Source organism: Montipora capricornis, chromosome 9 (assembly GCF_036669925.1).
Source record: "Montipora capricornis isolate CH-2021 chromosome 9, ASM3666992v2, whole genome shotgun sequence".
Lineage (NCBI taxonomy): Eukaryota > Metazoa > Cnidaria > Anthozoa > Scleractinia > Acroporidae > Montipora > Montipora capricornis.
This window is the reverse complement of record NC_090891.1, coordinates 31,099,773-31,117,633: the sequence shown is the minus strand read 5'-3', so window position 1 is coordinate 31,117,633 and position 17,861 is coordinate 31,099,773. Positions and strand designations below refer to the sequence as shown.

The window sequence follows — 17,861 nt, the reverse complement described above, 5'->3', positions numbered from 1 at the left end:
CATAGGAGTATTTTAGTATGCAGGTGTTTAATTTAGCCTTGTATGAGACATTTCAGACAAGTAGAAGTTAGTGAGACTAAATTTAGTGGCTTAACATATTGAATAAATGGGAGAGCTGGAAGGTAGAGCTGAACACTACAAATAAGTACTGTCAGGCAATGAAAAGCATCAGCTACTTCACGAAGAGAAGTTGGCTTTTTTCCCTTAAATAATGGCTGTACTATTAATTGTATTAATAGACCATTTTACCTGGCCTAAGAATGGAAGCGAGGCTGCCAGTGACCCTGCTTTGATACAAACTTTTGCGCTTTTCTAATGTTACTGTAGACTAACTACAATTACAATAACACAATTTACATGATAAAAGCAGTATGGTCTGTATCAATATAAGGCCGCCGGCAGCCTCGCATCCATTCATAGGCTAAGTCACTGAAAAGACAACAGTAAAATGGCCTATTGAATTAATTAAAGCCAAACTTTTAACCCTTTACCTAACCCCGTCAGACTTAATATTTCACTCATCAATGGGTTAACCCCAGAGTAAAATTCATTTCAGCAATGACAACAGTAAGTAGTCTAAACCAAGGTTGCTGCCTAACGGTCGCCTGGGGCGCCTTCTTTTTGCGAGCGCGGGTGACCTAATTTCTGAACAAGTAGCCCAAACGGGCGCCCTACTTGATTCATTCTCACTTTCTTGTAAATATGATCCCAGCTGGAATTAATTAATTCTGGGCTCTTGAAAAAAATGACTCGGGCTTCTAACTATTAATGTTGGAAGCCTGAAGGGCTCCCGGAAAATTTTCTAAGGCAGCAGCCTTGTAAACGTATGCATTCATCTGTGAAATACTAAATCATTTTAAGAAAGGCATCGAAAGGTGTGATTTTTATAGGTAACCACGTCTGATGATGTCATGCTTTGGCATGAAAGCTCACTTGGTATTTCATTGGTGTTTTGAAATAAAGGTACACTTACAGTATTTCTTAACCAAATACATTTATTTTGCTGTTCATGCTAGGAGCCTAACAAGCTCCAATTGATTCGAATATAAATAAAGTTGTGTATGTATCCAAATTGAGTGCATTCAATTATGTAGTGCAACATTCTGTATTGTTCTACCTTACACTGTATTAAAAAGAAAACTGAAGATAGCCCAACAGAAAGCTGTATTCTCCTGCACCAATATGTACTTTCTTCTTTTTTTTTTTAAATGCTATCCAGATATAAATTCCAAAAGCCATTAGGGAGATAACAGAGCAAAAACTCTCTCTGCTTACTTGACAGTCAGAAAAGTCATTCAATGTGATAAAGAAGAGAAGTGTCTTTTTTCCTTTATAATGATTATTTGAATCCTAAGAAACTCATTATTAATAGCCATAAATAATCTGAAGTGATCCATTCATCCCTTGCACCTTAATACATGGCCAAAATTCCACCAATTTACATCAATTTTATTGGAACTTGTCCATCATTTTGACCAGTTCATAATGATTTGGTATAGACTAAATAGGATTCCATGAAGTCCAGTAAAAATTATTTCAAGTAATGCCTGAATGAAGCAAAACCCACTAAAGATGTGATTGCAGTAACAGTGCATAAAAAGACAGGTACAGTTGGCAACCAGCGCTGGAAAGTTGTCAGTTGACAGGGAACAGGTGGAACATCTGGTGATGGGGGTTCAGTTTGGTGAATATCTTGTTTGGATATCTTGCCCATTGCAAACAACACCTCCCTTGCAGCTCGCTCGCCAGCTTGGACAGCGCCATCCATGTATCCTGTTAAGTGAGAAATTGCTATTGTATAATTTATCTGGTATGGAATTTTTACCCCTTAAACATATGATGTACCTATTAATTCTAATGATTTAGGGGTAGTCATTTCTCCTAGAGTGCTAAATACAGTTGACAATCCTGGAGGATAAAAAGTCTTTGAAAACCTTTTTGTGTGAAAAAGTTAAAAGTGTATTAAATCTGTTTCGCAGACAGTAGGAAAACAGCAAGAAAAACCGCTTCCAAGTGCATGTGTGATTGATACGCAAATGGTGTAGGTGTCCATGTCCAGATATGGCAGCCATTTTGATTTCTATTGTTTTCGAAAGACATTATGGGATGCTCAGGGGGCAAATTAACATGTATTTGCTCCCTCGGCATCCTATAATAGTTATTTGAAACAACAGAAATCAAATAAATCACAAGCAATCAGATTAGAGAATTTTGTAATAGTTATGATTATTATGATTATGATTATTATTATTATTATTATTATTATTATTATTATTTATATTATTGTTATTATTATTATTCTTATTATTATTATAATAGTCTCTTCATCCACATCCTTTACTGGGTTACCATGAACTCATAACATGCAGTGCCTGAAGTGAGTGGTCATCCAGTCATCCCACACGACCAGTAATTTAAGTTTACTGGGTGACCAGTTTTTTGTAGAATTTAACTCCTGATTGCCCGAGGAAAAAACAACAGACAACCCAACCAAAAACGAAAACAAATTAATCACAAGCAGCACCCGACTTACCTCCTTGCTTGGGGTCACGTTGTGAATACACATTGAAACAATAACAAATGCAGCTTTAAAGACCTCATTTTTCTGATTAATTACAAGTCTCAATTTTCTTTCCAACAGATACACAACAGCAAATAAGTAAACTGTCTTCTTTTTTCTGTACAAGGTCACAGTATTTACATGTAATGGCTTGTCAGCAGGGGCGTACATGTAGCAAGAAACCTAAGTCAGGTCTTTCCTTGCTCTTGAACTTATTTTGTCAATGTGAACAGTGGAGTAGGTATCTCTTACCTGACCAAACTGTGGCTGTTTCTGTTCCAGCAAAGTACACACGGCCCATGGGCTCCCGCAGACTTTTGCCAAAATTTGTCATGACTCCACAAGGCATAAGACTGACATAACATCCTCCAGAATACTTTTCTGCTGGCCAGTTTCTGTCAATATAGTGAGTTGGATGAAGAGCTTCTTCACTATCGAAAGCCTTGGCATACAGTTCACAACTTGCTTGCTTTCTTTCTTCCTGAGTCTTTGTGCACCAGTAAAGGGCTTGATCACCGATGATAAAACTGATAATTTTTCAAAGAAAAGCAGCTTTTTAGGGTAACACAGCATCCAGTCCTGTCTATAACAGTATCGTAATTTTTTTACATCGCCGAGTTTGTCAAACTCTCTTTTAGCTCTCACATACCATTTGAAATCACACTTAAAAATTGCCATTCAAATCACCCAAAATTTAGCCTTAAAGCAAAAGCATGATACAAATAATAATAAGAAAGCATGTTTATAATAATCAGTCACAGTCAATCATTATTGACTGTAACATCCATATGGTTATAAATTCATTTAACAATTTCAAAATAATAATTTTATACTGGCAAACTGAAAACTTGTCCTGATGGATATGCTTTTCATGGAATGTTTTTGAAACCCTTAAAAAACTTGCATCACGTTTTATTGGGTCTAACAACACTCGGCTACGCCTCATGTTTTTAAACTCAATAAAACACAGCTACTCATTTTTTAAACATTACATTCACCTGAAGGAACTTAATCTCATTCAATAAAGAGATGTTTCCTGCAAGACTAAAATGTCAGCTGACCTCATGATGGCTGGGTACGATCCATCTGGCTTGGTATCATCGACAGTGACATAAGCAGGACTGGAATCAGATACAAGCACACCATTCAATCCTTTTTCACGCCAAAATGCTTTCTTGTAAAAGGTTACAGTCTTTATGACTGAGCCCATTGGAATCCTCTGAATCAATTGGTTTTTCAAAGGAGGAAGGGGTGGCTCGAACGCCACACTATTCAGAAGAGCTTGAGGCATTGCACTGATAGCAAACTTTGCCTGGTATTTTTTGCCATCTTCACATGTTACCACCACGTGATCTGCATCTTGCTGCAGGCGACAGGCTGGGCTGTTTAAAATTACCTGCAAGATAAAAGAATACCTTCCATAAATGTTTTGATAGAGACAGTCACAGTGCTGTCAACCCCCAAAGTCTTCAAATATTGAGAATTGATAGGGATGGGATGATCATAACGTGACACAAAAAATACTCGCTGACTCTGTTCGACCTACGATATTTAAATCAGGAGTCACTTTTTTCAGTTATGTCTTTTCAAGTTGGAAACCAAAAGTTGAAAGTCAAAGGCAAAGTACAATCAATCTACATCTCCAATCTCCACAATTTGACACAAGTACAAAAGACCTCACACAACCTAGGCAAAAAGTCAAAACACACGCGAAAAAGACATCATTGGCATTGTAACATTTAATTTGATTGGTTGATTTTGGAACAACCACATTACTGCTTAAATTACAATCCATGAATAGCTACAAATGGTTTACCGGAGTTAAAATATGAATTTCGTTATTACTGTTGTGAAATTAGATTCTCACTAGAAATGACAAACTTTGGTGATACAATCCAAATTTGGAATCTCCTGGATTATCCAGGAGAGTTTACAGCCCTGTAGTCAATACCTCCAAGGCTATATAAGATGGCAATTTGTCCAGAACACCCTAAGTGAGACCAAAATCTGAAACTTAGACTCCTAGGTTTATACCATGCCTAAAATAGGATGTCGTTTTCTGAATTTTTTTTCTTAGTACAGATGATTTTAGTACTTATAAGAAAAATAGTGATAGCTTGAAATACGCTCAAGACATGAATTGGAGTTACAAAAATGACATCGATTTTCTCATCATTTTTTCGTATCGTCAGTCGCTTATCTATGCATTTGCTTCACTCTTTCTTGATTGTTAACATCAACATCTTCTCATAGCGCAAGAGCACAAAGTTACCTTGGTATTACTTTGACTATGCGGGTACTTTGGTTCTGTTAGTAATACACGCCATTAATAAGGGTAGTTTACTGGGAATATGGGTTAGTACTTTTAATTACCGGTAGTACCAATGACTAAGAGTGAAAAGTACACAAAAGGCTCCTAAAACAGGCAGCATATGCCTAGGTGAGATGACAATAGCATCCCCGCCCCTTTCAGAAAGAGATAGAAACCCTTAAGATATCATAGACGTAACCTGCTATCAGGCATACATGTATGCACATGATAAAATTTCTTAACAAGTTGTCTGCCAGTAATCCAGAATCTGGACTTTACTCTGATTGGCCAAAAAAAATAGAGCTCTTGGAGCCTCTCCCTGATTTGTTACAGAATTGCAAAAAAATCAGTTAACAGCTGACCAAACTATGGCCACAGAGAAGGACTTGAACAGGAATGATGTTTAGGCTCTGTTTACAGCTGGTGTTGCTTCAACTTCAGATTTTTTTTCAAAATCTTTAAAAGGAAGGGCAGAGAGAATGCATCCAAAGAATGGTTTCTCTGAAAAAAGACATAAAAGTTGTACTACAAATGTACCTACAGGATTTGGCAATAGTGTTATTCACAGTCCCAAACATTCTAGGAAAAAATGCATCGTCCCACTTCCACGGACTCGAAAACGTTTGTAGTTGTGGTAAGTCCTTTGGAATATATTTGGAAGCAACAAGTTCCAAAAAGAACCGAATAGAACTTTAGTGCTGCCACATTCGGGGAATCAGCCAAGTTTGACAGAGAAATTCGACATTGTTTACGGAAGTGCTGAACAATGGTTTAGTGGCAGACATTTCTTACAAAATGATAGTTGAGTTGCTGCGGCTGGAAAACTAGACATTTTCCACATATTACTGTGATATTAGCATCTTTTATTGGCATCTCAATAAAGTTAATTGTACTGTTGATTGCGCCTGATGATACCTTGGAAGTATTTGGTTTTTTTTTTTCTCTGATTTTACCTTGAAATTCTTTGTTCCTTGACGGTTTGAAAAGAAAAACCGCACCAACTATCGAGCGGGATTTGCAAAAATATCTTTGATTGTATGGATAAAGCCTGACTTCGCAGACATTCCAGCTAGAGTTCTACTTTTTTTCATCATGTTTCCTTGATTTGCAATGTGCCGGTAATTTCTGGTAAAATCTGATTGGCTCACATTTATAGCATGACACATGATAACATCAATCTTGACATGTGGGCGGCAGACAACTCGTTAAGAAAATGTATCAGGCTTACCTGTCTAGAAAAGTACACCTGATCATAGTTATCATAACAGACATCACCTACTGTTACTTTGCCAGCCAGCGCCTTTATACTGGAAAAGCAAATGGATTCTATATTCCAATGGTTAATTAGCACTTAAGGAGGCTTACTACAGTTTTTTCAAAGAAAAAGATCAAGATTTTGAATTCTGTGAAATTAAAGCGAAAGGATGTCTCTTTTGAAGAGTTAGTCACTGCAAATGATGTAAAATGTATTTTTTACCAAACACATAAATGCAAATCAGGGGGAAATGCACAATATGGTGACAGAGCTCCTGGAGTGGGGACTGGTAACTAGACATTTCAAAGGCCTTTTTCTCAAATACTAGCCGCGTACAACACCACCTTAAAATTTCGGGATTTCCTTAATGAGAAAAACTAATCATGTATAGAAACGAATAGTTAAATCTGTCAGACAAGTTTGACAATAACTGAAACACTGTCTGATAGATCTTTTTTCAAAAAAAGTTGACGGTTTCATCTTCATGTTGTTTACTAATTCCAAAAATTTTAACCCTGTTCGTAAAACTAGGTTTTGAGAAAAAAGCCTTTGAATTGTAACCATGTATCTAGTTACCAGTCCCCCCTCAAGGAGCTCGGTCACTATATTTAGCATCTTCCTCTGATTTGCATTTATTTGTTTGGTGAAATTACAGTTACATCAATTGTAGTGACTGACACTTAAGAAGAGACATCCTGTTGCTTTAATTTCAAAGATTTCAAACTATTGATCTTTTTCTTCGGAAAACTATAGTAAAAAAAGAATGCTTTCAAATATTATTAATTAATTATTTTCACCATATCTCCAAGCTTGTCTTTTATTCTATTACTAATCTGCTGAGATCCCCCGATGAATTTCCGTTCCTGGCCAGCATTTTCAATAGCAGCTACCCTTAACACTCCATCACCTGACTTGAGGTACCACAAGTAATACAGCAAAGACATTTGTTTCGGCTCAGCCGCCATTGCATCATTGAACACTTGCACCATTCGCTTCTTCGCATAATTCGTCCAGCACGCCTTGTCGAAAAACTCTCTCACCGTCATGCTATCCCATTCATTGGCTTTCGGCGCTGTCCATGGCTGGTCTAACGGAATTTCCTCACTCATTTTATCCAAAGTACGTATCATGTTGTAATAGTCTAAAATAGCTACAGGATTCCATGTCGACAAATCTCCCGCAAAAACTCGTCTTTTCCCACCCAGAAGCTCGACGATGTTGCCTTCATTGTATACTTTGTATGTTTGTATGCCAAGTTCTTTCGCGACGCGTAAAATTCTGTTCTGGGTTGGTCCAACATAAGCACCGCCGAGGTCCGAATACTTGAACCTTGCATCCTCCACGGTGTTCGTTCGTCCACCGACTCTATTTCTTGCCTCTAAAACAACAACACTTATTCCATACTCTAACGCGAGTAACTTTGCTGTACAGAGACCGCTTATTCCGCCCCAATAACAACAACGTCGACAGACCTCTCCATTCCGCTTAAATTGCCACGGAACGACGCCCGTATAGTCTGTTGACCCCCACTGACCCCCCTACAAAATTCATAGGATGTTGTTTAATAACAAAGAGGACGACGATGTTTTTTCGGCAGGGGGAGTAAAAACACAAAAAATTGAATGAAAAACAACCAAACCGCGGAATAAAACGAATGACTGCAATTAAAACGAGAAAATTTATCAACAAATTTTGGGTTTTGACAAAACACTGACCCCCGGTCAACTGACCCCCCAACTGACCCCCTGTAAAATCAATGGGAAAATGAATACTGCTTACTTAAGCCTCAAAAACCCTTTTTAAACAGCATTGTTCAGCAATATTTAAGTCTAAGCACCCATTTTAAAAAGGTTAGCTTACATGAAGTAATCGGCCATCACAACACTAATCGAAAACTAACCTTTTTAAAATGGGTGCTTAGACTTAAATACTGTTGAACAATGCTGTTTAAAAAGGGATGTTGAGGCTTCATTTTCCCATTGATTTTTTAGGGGGTCAGTAGTGGGGTCAGTTGACTGGGGGTCAGTGTTTTGTCGGAACCCACAAATTTCACCAATTTTGAACTCACCCCTCATCAACAAAAACAGGTTCAGGCCCCCAGCCACCCCGCCACAGATGAACTGTGTTGGTGACTGCCATTTTGAATGCTGAACAGCTCGTATAAGAATTCTGTAGTGTTATTATCATCTCGATAGTGGTCGTCTTGTGAGACGTTTTAAAAAATGGCCACGGTAAGTAAAAACGCATATTTCTTACAGTTTAATTTAGCTAGCGTAGGTAGAGCGTTTGTTTGCAATGTCTTAGATGAAAACGGGAGAAAGTTGTAATTTGCTGCTTTAATTTCACTATGAAGGAGCTCAGTTTCAGACATAGAAACACTGAACAGGACTGAGTCGTTCGTTTTGCAATTGAGGACTTTATTTCGTTGAGACGTATTAATCAGCTTAAGAACAGGGTAGCCCGGAAAACACTTAGGGTTTAATACTATATAAAATTGGTGGTTGATACCCACTCATAATATTATTGGTAGAAAGAGAACAAATTAAGCGTGTGTCAAAGGCACAGATGCTAGTGAACGAGCAAAAGGACAATCGTTTCTCGAGATATTCTAAATTTGCCATGTTGGATCTACCAGATGCTGTTTATCAGGAATATGAAATCTAAAACATAATGCACCAGTAGTCAGATTTCATATTCACATTACTTAGAAGTGGAAATTTATACTAATGCACGAGTCAACATCAACTCTCCCCCCCCCACCCTGGCTGGGACAAGGGGGGGATTAGGGGGGAAAGTAAGGGGGTGTGAGACAAAATATTATGGAGCTTTAGCAACGAGGATTGGAAGGGCAACGAGAGCATCATCTAAAAACGTAAATTTGTGTTATTGTAAACACTTTGCGACCATTCCAAGCTTTTTAACATGATAAAGGCGTGGCAGTCCGTCAGGAATGAAACTGTAATGAGTGGCATTTAGAGTGATTTTACTTGACGTGTGAAACAGAGAATAATAGTTATTGTGTAACACTACCTCCAATTAGACCTATTGTTTTTCTGTTACTCAGACTATTTACACGAAAACTCCCCAAGATCTTTTGTAAAAATTTCTGACGTTTAGACTAATAAACGAAGAAAAGTACTAGAAAAACTGTCGTATAGGGTATCTCGTGAGTTGTGTCATTATTGTGTGTTCTGTTTTTGTGTCTGGTTTTTCATGCTCGGTCTTGTATAGGACATGTGATAGGGGCTTTTACGCACATATAGCATGTAACATTCCACTATATATTTCACAGATCAAGTAAAATCACTCTAATTTAGGGGAGAAAATGAAAATAATTATCTCCACATGCTGACGTTTTACATAAAACCTCAAATTTAGTTATTTCCCATTGTTGTTTTGCTGACGACAGCAAAGAAATGGCCAAAAGTGAAAAACGCCAGTGTGGAGTGTGCAAAGCTATTGTTTTTGCCCACTAAATATGCAAATTTGTGACATTCTTGGTGTTGTTGCCATTGTCATTGCTAAAGCTACCTACTGTCCCCAGGGGGAAGGGGATTGGTAACCTTGGGTACAGGCAATTGCCCTTAAGGATGGTTCCTACTATTGTTATTACGCATACATTCTGCGCATCTCGAGATACTCAGATTTCCTATCGGTGGTGCTTATTAATACAGGGATTTTTTTGGGCAGTTCAAAACTATGTAGAGAAAGCAGAACTTAGCAAGTGCTGTTGATATCCAAAACGAAAATTGGGGGTAACCACGCATTTTTCAGATGTGCATTCATTTGGCCTTTTTATTTTAAAGCTTTTTACAAATATTGTTGATCACTTATCTTTGAAAAATGTTTGGTTACCCCCAATTTTCTTTTCGGGTTCCAATAACACTTGTTAAGATCTGCTTTTCCCATACATTCAGTAAACCGTGCAAAAATATCTTTGAATTAGTAGGCACTGTCCTTAAGGGAAAACTTTCCTCAGGCTAGTACCCCATAGGCATTCTTCTCATTTGTATCTCTTCAGAGCATAATTAAGTGGGATTTAATTATTTATTTACTTGTCTTCAGCGTCACGAGTTCCAGGTGGAAATGACTTGTGGGGGTTGCTCAGGTGCTGTCACCCGTGTGCTCAACAAAAAAGGTTAAAAAAATTATATGTACTTTATGGAAATACCCATGTTGATAATAAAGTTAATGTGATATATTTTTTCACCAGCCATCTTCATCATTTTATCTTCTTGTTTTTGTCATCAGGGGGAATTGACAACATTGAAGTAGACTTGGAAAAACAACGTGTTTATGTTACATCTGCACTGTCAGCAGATGAACTGTTGGAAACAATCAAGAAGGCTGGGAAAAGCTGTTCATACATTGGTACTGCTTGAGAAGCAGGATAATGGAAAGCAAAAAGTGTGAAATAGAATCTGTACTGGTATATTAGATTTTTGGCATGGGGATCACAGGAAAAATATCAAGATTACAAGTTTAAAATATAGTTTATGATGTGCATTCATTTGGCCATTGCAACATGCACAGACGGGAGGGCAATAATATTAGTTTCAAGGCAATAAAAAAAGAAAGTTATGAAGGGGCCACCAAGGAAGAAACAAACATTCTGTAGAATAACATCTTGTCTGTTGGTAGAACAAATTGCAATACAAATCCTCTGAGAAATTGAAAAGCTTATAATTAAATCTAAAATGTACCAGAAAGTCGACAAACTAAATATGAGGAAATCAAAAAATTGTTTGCAACCAATCGGAGAAAGCTGAGAACAAGGAAGTTGTTTTTAAAAATTTCTTCCAGTTGATAAGCCATGTGACCACTCACATTTTCCATGAAGGGGGAGCCTGTAATCTCAAAGAATCCTCAGAAGTACAATAAAAGTGAGGTCATAGAGACATAAATAGCCTCTATTTGAAAATGATTAGATTTACCTGTAATCTCAAAGAATCCTCAGGAGTACAATAAAAGTGAGGTCATAGAGACATAAATAGCCTCTATTTGAAAATGATTAGATTTAAAGCTAAAAAGCTTTAATTTGGAGTCGTTTGTACTTGGTATCTACAAAACTATAAGACCAAGAAACATGCAATAAGAAATCTAAAAATAATCACGTATTAATGAATTCTTCAAAACTAAAACTGCAGGTGGATTGCAAAACTGCAAATCTAAGCTTCCACCTAAGGTCACTGTGTTTGGTCCTTTATGTCAGGTCATTAAGCTTGTTTTTACATCATTCCACTTTGGCTCTCTGTTCCCTCAACTTGAGCAGCCTTGATTTGACATTTTTGCATTATGGAGAACATACCCATGGTCCCTTAGAAATGCCACTCCAAATCTTCTCAATGTTGTCAAGGACTCTTTGTGGTACTCAACCTTTTTTGCGGTGTTCATGTTGCTTTGATGATGCATGTCACCTTCACCTCTACACCTCCAGTGTCAAGTAATTTTTGCAACATGGATGTTGTTGAGATGGTACCATTGCATCTTTCATGAGCGTGCAGATTCCAAAGTTGCAGTTTTTGCGAAACTAAGAGGAGACACATTGGTATGGTAAACTCCCTTCCCCAGGAATGCTGGTTTGAGGTCTGGCTCAATTGATTTGTGCTTTCTTTGGACAATAGACTTTGCTCCACACACATACTCTCTCCTCTCTCTCTCTCTCTCATCCTTTCTGTGTATAAATGGGTACTGGAGACATATATACTGCTGGGGTAACCCTAAGATGGACTGACATCCCATTTAGAGGGGAGAAGCGATACTCTCAGTGGTGTCAAACTGGGATGAACTCCACCCATGTGAGCCTCATGTGTGACCACCCTCCCCATCCCTTGGTATAATCAAACATTTTTTTGGCAGTTCATATTGCCACCTTTACCTGTCAACATTCTGGAGGGTCAAGTAGTTTTTGTAACATGGATGACGTTAAGGGATAGCATTACCGGTATTGCACCTTTCATACCGGTAGTTAAAATTTCTGTTGGTCATATCAGTTTGGCACCTTGTTGCCAATAGCCTGTGTGGCAGGCATAATCAGGCAAGGAGAGAGAGGGAAAACTGAGGGGGAACTGGCATTCTTCCCTCACTCCCACTCCCTGATTACGCCTGCCACACAGGCTATCTTAATTGCCAATAGAAGCCACAAAGATGATTGAAATCAGAAGTCTGCTACAATGGTTAACATCAGTGAAAACTGCTGAATGAAACCTGAGTGTTAATGTTTCTGAAAGGTGCCAGAAGAGAGTGTAAAAGAGGTGTACGGTCACAAAACAAAAAATGCTGTTGTTTAATGGTAATCATCACCAACAAAAATTTATTTGTTTGACATGTCCAGTGCATTCGTTGTAATTATAACATTTTGTTACCCTTTGATGAACTCAATCATTAATCAAACATTAATTTACAGCACAAAACACATTGCATCCATACGTGTACTTTAGGACGTAAATAACTACATGAAAATTGGTGCTAAAGATAATATTATTTCATGTGAATGTTCCATTACAACACCAAATATCAGCTCAATTTGATTTACAAGTAATTTGAATCATATGAGATCACCATGTCCTGGAACGTGGACAACTAATGACATAATCAAGGAGATTGTGGAATAAGGCTCTTGTCATCAACACTTAGACTATCAAATTATGATGAACACTTTGCACGTTTATGAAAATCATACTAACTTAAAACAACAAAAATTACCCCAACAGCGTTAATGTCCCTTCTTAGGAAAACACCCCACGTCAACACTTCCTATCAATTTATGATGAACGCTATGCATGTTTATGAAAATCATACTAACTTACAACAACAAAAATTACCCCAACAACATTAATGTCCCTTCTTAGGAAAATACCCCACATCAACACTTACCTACTATCAAATTATGATGAACACTATGCGTGTTATGAAGATCATACTAACTTGACAACAACAAAAATTCTCCCAATAACATTAATGCCCCTTCTTAGGAAAATACCCTACACCACATCAATGCAGAGGTAAAAAGCTGAACTGAGTTTGTAAATTATTGAAACTATAAGTAAACTAGGTTTGAAGTATGCAGGGTGCTGTTTGGAAGGAACAGCATTTGATTGTGATTGTTGACAGTATCATACAACATTTACAGTCAAGCTACGTCACATGTGACCAATAGTTTTGTAACTGAAACTGAGTATTCAAATCTGCGTGCCAGTTTTGAACTTTGCTGTCCAGATTCTGAATTTCCCATGGATATTTCCTTGATATATCATAAATTGGTAGCTATGAACTTTCGTTCATTATAAAATAAACAGTGTTTGAAAAGTGAAAACCATTTTAAGCGTTTGAATTCTTGTTCAGTAATAATTATTGTGCATTTTTCATACCAACTTTCGGAAAAATCTTCAAGATTCCATTCTAATCTCGGAAGCTGCAAAGAGGAATTAAGATGTTTATTTCAGTCTCCTGGATAATGGTCTTGTGTGAAATAGCTTGAATGTAAAACTGACCTTGCTAGTGGTTGTCCATTGAAAAAATTTTGTTATGTGTGGGTGAATCTGACTTCGGATAGTCAAGTCGTCTTCAGCAAATAGTTTGTGTGTGTTGAAGAACCCTGACTCATACCTTTGTAAGTGTCCAATATACACAAGCTGAGTTAGGCCACCCATTGCTGTTGATGATCCGTCTGGCAAGAAGTCATTGTCTAAATATATGTACGCCTGTGAGACACTCAAAAGTCTGATAGTGAAAAAAGCTAAGTGTATGTGGTATGCTTCATAACTTCTTTAGGCATGTGTGAACTTGATCGACTTCCCCTTGTAGTCTTCTCTGCCAAACAGACCTCTTTGCCAATTAACAGTTTGTGTGTACTGGACAACCCTCCAGAAGTGAAGGAATGGGTCTGAGTTAGACAGTGCAACAATGCAAAAGTTTTGATGTAGTTGGATGCAGGTGAAGCTTTACACAAGCTATGTTTGAATGTACAAATAAAAATCAAACATCATTTTCCTTTATAGTAGAAATTTGTCCAAAAATAGTTAACTCTATCTCAGAAAACCCATACATCAACCAAGATATATTACTCAACAATAATCTCTGCTCAATATGCTCGAGGTGACTTAAAATACTCTAAAAATAACTTATAAATAGCCCTTTACTGTAGCTTAAACTGTATACCATGTACATTAATTAATATAAATAAACATTTCATCTCTACAAATACCCTTGGAATCATCTCAATCTGAAAATAAAGTATTATCACACTACTTTATAAAATAATTAGGATAGTACGCACACTCTCATTGGTCAATAGCTGTGTTTAGATGAGAGTATGTAAACAGCTATGACATCTCACGAATTTTGATTGGTTATGTATTGTTAGACGCACGTTTTGATTGGTTGGTAGGAAATATGAGCGTGTGTCAAGAAAATCTGTTTCAATCAAAAAATGAAAAAATCAGCTTTTCCTTCATTTGTTGAATATACACAAATATACACAAACTTCGTTTCGGTTTGCATAACTGTCTCTAATTCTCCCAACCCCTCTCGTGTTTATATCAGGCTATGCAAACACGGAAAACATTTTCTATTGCTTAACTTTTGACTATTACAATCAGCAGCCATGTCGTGGAAACAAAAAGGAAAGAAATGTTTGCATATATATATCAATATGTTTGTGACCCCAACATGGCCAGCCTCTCTCTGTCAAGGGACAGCAAAATGGGATCTGTGGCATTGTGTGAATGCAAAGAATGAAATGCAACTGGGTGAGTATTTTCCCAATTTGAAAAACAAATTAGCCATTAGCTTCAAGCTTTCATTTTACTATCAAAATCAGAATGCTTTGTCAAAATGCCTTTTTCAGATGTTTTAGATCTTCAGGAAAGAGACGCAAAAATAATTCAACAATACACATTGGTAAAATTTAACAGACAAAGGAAGCCACTACAAAGCATTCTGGTCTTCATATTAAATTACCCTTAGTCTAGTACTAATGGCCCATTGCTGCCCCAAAATTAATTAATAATGCAAAATTACGGTGATGGAGAACCCATGTCGTATGCAGAAAATGAAAAAAACCCAAGGCTATAATGAGATGAAAACACAGTTGGAGACTGAGGCTCTTTACATCCAATTGCTTATTTTTGCATTCATATACACCTGTAGTGTTACATTATGATTGCATGCTTATTACATATAAACAGCCCAGGATATTAATTTTCTTTTAGGAACTTAACTACTTGTAAATTCCAAGTAAAAAAGGATCCAGTGACACTGGTGATATATTATATTATTTTCTCTTAAATGACTTCAATTGAAATGTGCACTAATAATAAATTCCTGACTATGTTACAAGCTTATGCTTGTTTTGTTAAGTAATTTTACAACTAAAAAATCAAGTTCCTTTCTTTTGTCTGTTTCGTAATAAATTATCTTAAGTTTTCCTTCTCTTTTAAATACTAAAAATCAATGTGACTAGAGTAAACACGTCAGACCATAACAGTTCCAGCACTGTCCTTAAACAGAGTAATAATCCACTGGGCGGTCCTTTAGTAGAGCCAGAGACTTGGGAGACCCAGTCACAAGTAGACCTTGTTCTTAGTCTGAGAGAGTGAACTTCACTATGGGAGCACAAAGCACAAGCTCAACCTGATTTCAACTTTTCAATAGATGAGGTCCTTCGCACGACATGATCAGATTTACTTGCTGTGCTGCTTTGTCCTTTGGACTTGCGCACAGCTGATCTCCACAGCCACCTGGCCTTCCGTCGGGTCTCATCTTCATTTTCAGTAGCTGACGATGACTCACTTTCCGTGGTGGAATCTTGTCGCTTCCCAAACCAACTCAATCTTTTTTTGTTTTTTCCCGAGAGAGAATCAGATAGGATGTCATTTGCTGAGGCGTCTTCTTCTGGTGAGTGTCCAGATGACAACGACTGTTCTATGGACACCCGTGTAGTATCTGACTCTGCAAAACCATTTATCATGGCTTCAGCACCTAAACTAAGTTTTGGATGACTACTTTTGGAATCAGCCAGAGACTGGGATGCTTTGACATCAGACCCTGACAAAGTATGGCCGTCAACATGACCATGCTCTTGATTACTACAAACTGAATTTTCTAAATTATCTCCAGATGACTTTTCTATACTCACATCAGCAATAGCTATGTTAGCAGTTGCAGCGGAATACGTTGGTGGCAAATCCTCATTGCCATGCTCCATTAGTTTGGTATCAGATAATGCTTTCCAAGGACTTGCACTAGCAGAGATTTTCCTGCCTGAACTAACTCCAGCCACATTAGCAACATTAACAAGAGCTTGTGCTATAGCTGATCCGGTGCGATCACGCATGGCACTACCAACACCAAATGAGTTTTGTGACATGATCTGAAATCCACACAGGGATTCTATTTGAGACCATCGGTGCTGCCGTTCTTCAAGGTCGTTGGTGACATCAGCAAGAGCTGATCTGAGAATTTAAAAGTGGAGGAATACTAATACCAGTGGTTGAGATAATAATTGTTTGTCTAATTGTGTCACAATAGGATTGAGGATCATCTGCATGTATTACTACAAAGGTCCATGAGCAACACCTTTCATGGTTCAGATATGAGGAACATTTTTGTGTTTTTGTAAAAAAACTAACACTTATTCAGGGCATAAAATGGGTCGTTTAGTCAGCTGGACAAAAAATATGCTATATCATTAATTTTCTTTTCCAAAAACTGGCTTCCCATCTTTGAACTGACTCTTAGAGAGAAGCCAGGGTCTTATCTAAGTAATACCTACAGAAAAAGGAACCGATTTTTATATTTAGTGCCAAAGAGAATTACCAGTACTGTTAGAAGGTGAGTGTTTGGGTTTGAGTTTGGTTTTGAGGCCGGGATTGTTGACTCTGTCAGAATAGCCAGCTGGAAATTATATTGATAACCATTTAAACAACTAAGAGTACAAACCTTGCACTGAGAATCTTCTGATCAACTTCATCAATAGACAGATCATGAGCCAGACGAAGGGAACCCATTAAGCTGCCACGCTTCTTCTTTACTCTTTCGCACTTCAAAAGAAACGACAGGCAACACAATACTAAGGAATTCATGATATCAATTTCTTGGTTTGAAAACTTGTAAAATTGGAAAATATTTCGCATTTTTGTCCAAAAAGAGAACCGTGGAGTGAAAGAATTACATTTTTGACAGTAAATGAAATCGGGCTGGATGGAGCCTTACAATGCAAAATACTGGCAAACATTAACAACATTATGTAAGTTACCTAAAAGCAAATGTTTAACAAAATTTCTGTGGAATGTAAAAAAACGAACCAAAACCTACAGCCTCTTTAGCTTCCTTCATCTGCTTTAGTGCCACAGTTCTTTTGTGATGGAAGTGCTTGGTTTCTTTATCAAACGTAATCAGGAGCCATTGTTTTAAAACAGATGGTGCTTTCCAGGACTGGTACTCAAGCTCTTTTTCAGCCTTCTTAAGGGCTTGCTGAACCTAAGACCAGTTATTAACAAAAAACAATATAAAACTTAAATGTACACATGGGTTATTGACCAAGCTTGTTCGGTCAAGATGGCTGGATATTGGCCAAGTTCTTGTTTTGAGTGTTTATGGACCTCGACTTCGTCTCAGTCCATAAACATGCAAAAAAGAATAGCGCCAACATCCAATCATCTTGACCGAACAAGCTTGGTCAATATAAAGGATTTATTATATGGAATAGAACACCAAAGAATGATCTTTGATCT

General features: G+C 37.5%; 2 protein-coding genes across 5 annotated transcripts in view; both read right to left on the bottom strand.

Moving 5' to 3' along the window:
- Positions 1 to 977: 977 nt before the first annotated feature.
- Positions 978 to 7,606, bottom strand: LOC138016821 (amine oxidase [flavin-containing] B-like). The gene is given in 5 exon segments (XM_068864004.1): positions 978 to 1,773; positions 2,813 to 3,087; positions 3,622 to 3,956; positions 6,924 to 7,576; positions 7,579 to 7,606. Coding segments are annotated over 5 exon segments (1,533 nt in total). The 3' UTR covers positions 978 to 1,531.
- Positions 7,607 to 15,237: 7,631 nt separating this feature from the next.
- The window catches only part of LOC138016818 (stromal interaction molecule 1-like), a 15,102-nt gene continuing 12,478 nt past the window's right edge, over positions 15,238 to 17,861 (bottom strand). For 2 of the 4 annotated variants that reach the window (XM_068864001.1, XM_068864002.1), the window contains exons 9-12: positions 17,443 to 17,607; positions 17,068 to 17,168; positions 16,265 to 16,580; positions 15,908 to 16,077 (exon numbers count right to left, since the gene is read on the bottom strand). In XM_068864001.1, coding sequence (XP_068720102.1) covers positions 16,051 to 16,077; positions 16,265 to 16,580; positions 17,068 to 17,168; positions 17,443 to 17,607 — 609 coding nt within the window. In that variant the 3' untranslated portion in view covers positions 15,908 to 16,050. Of the gene's footprint in view, positions 16,581 to 17,067; positions 17,169 to 17,442; positions 17,608 to 17,861 lie in introns of all 4 variants that reach the window. The other 2 variants (XM_068863999.1, XM_068864000.1) reach the window with 2 other exon arrangements.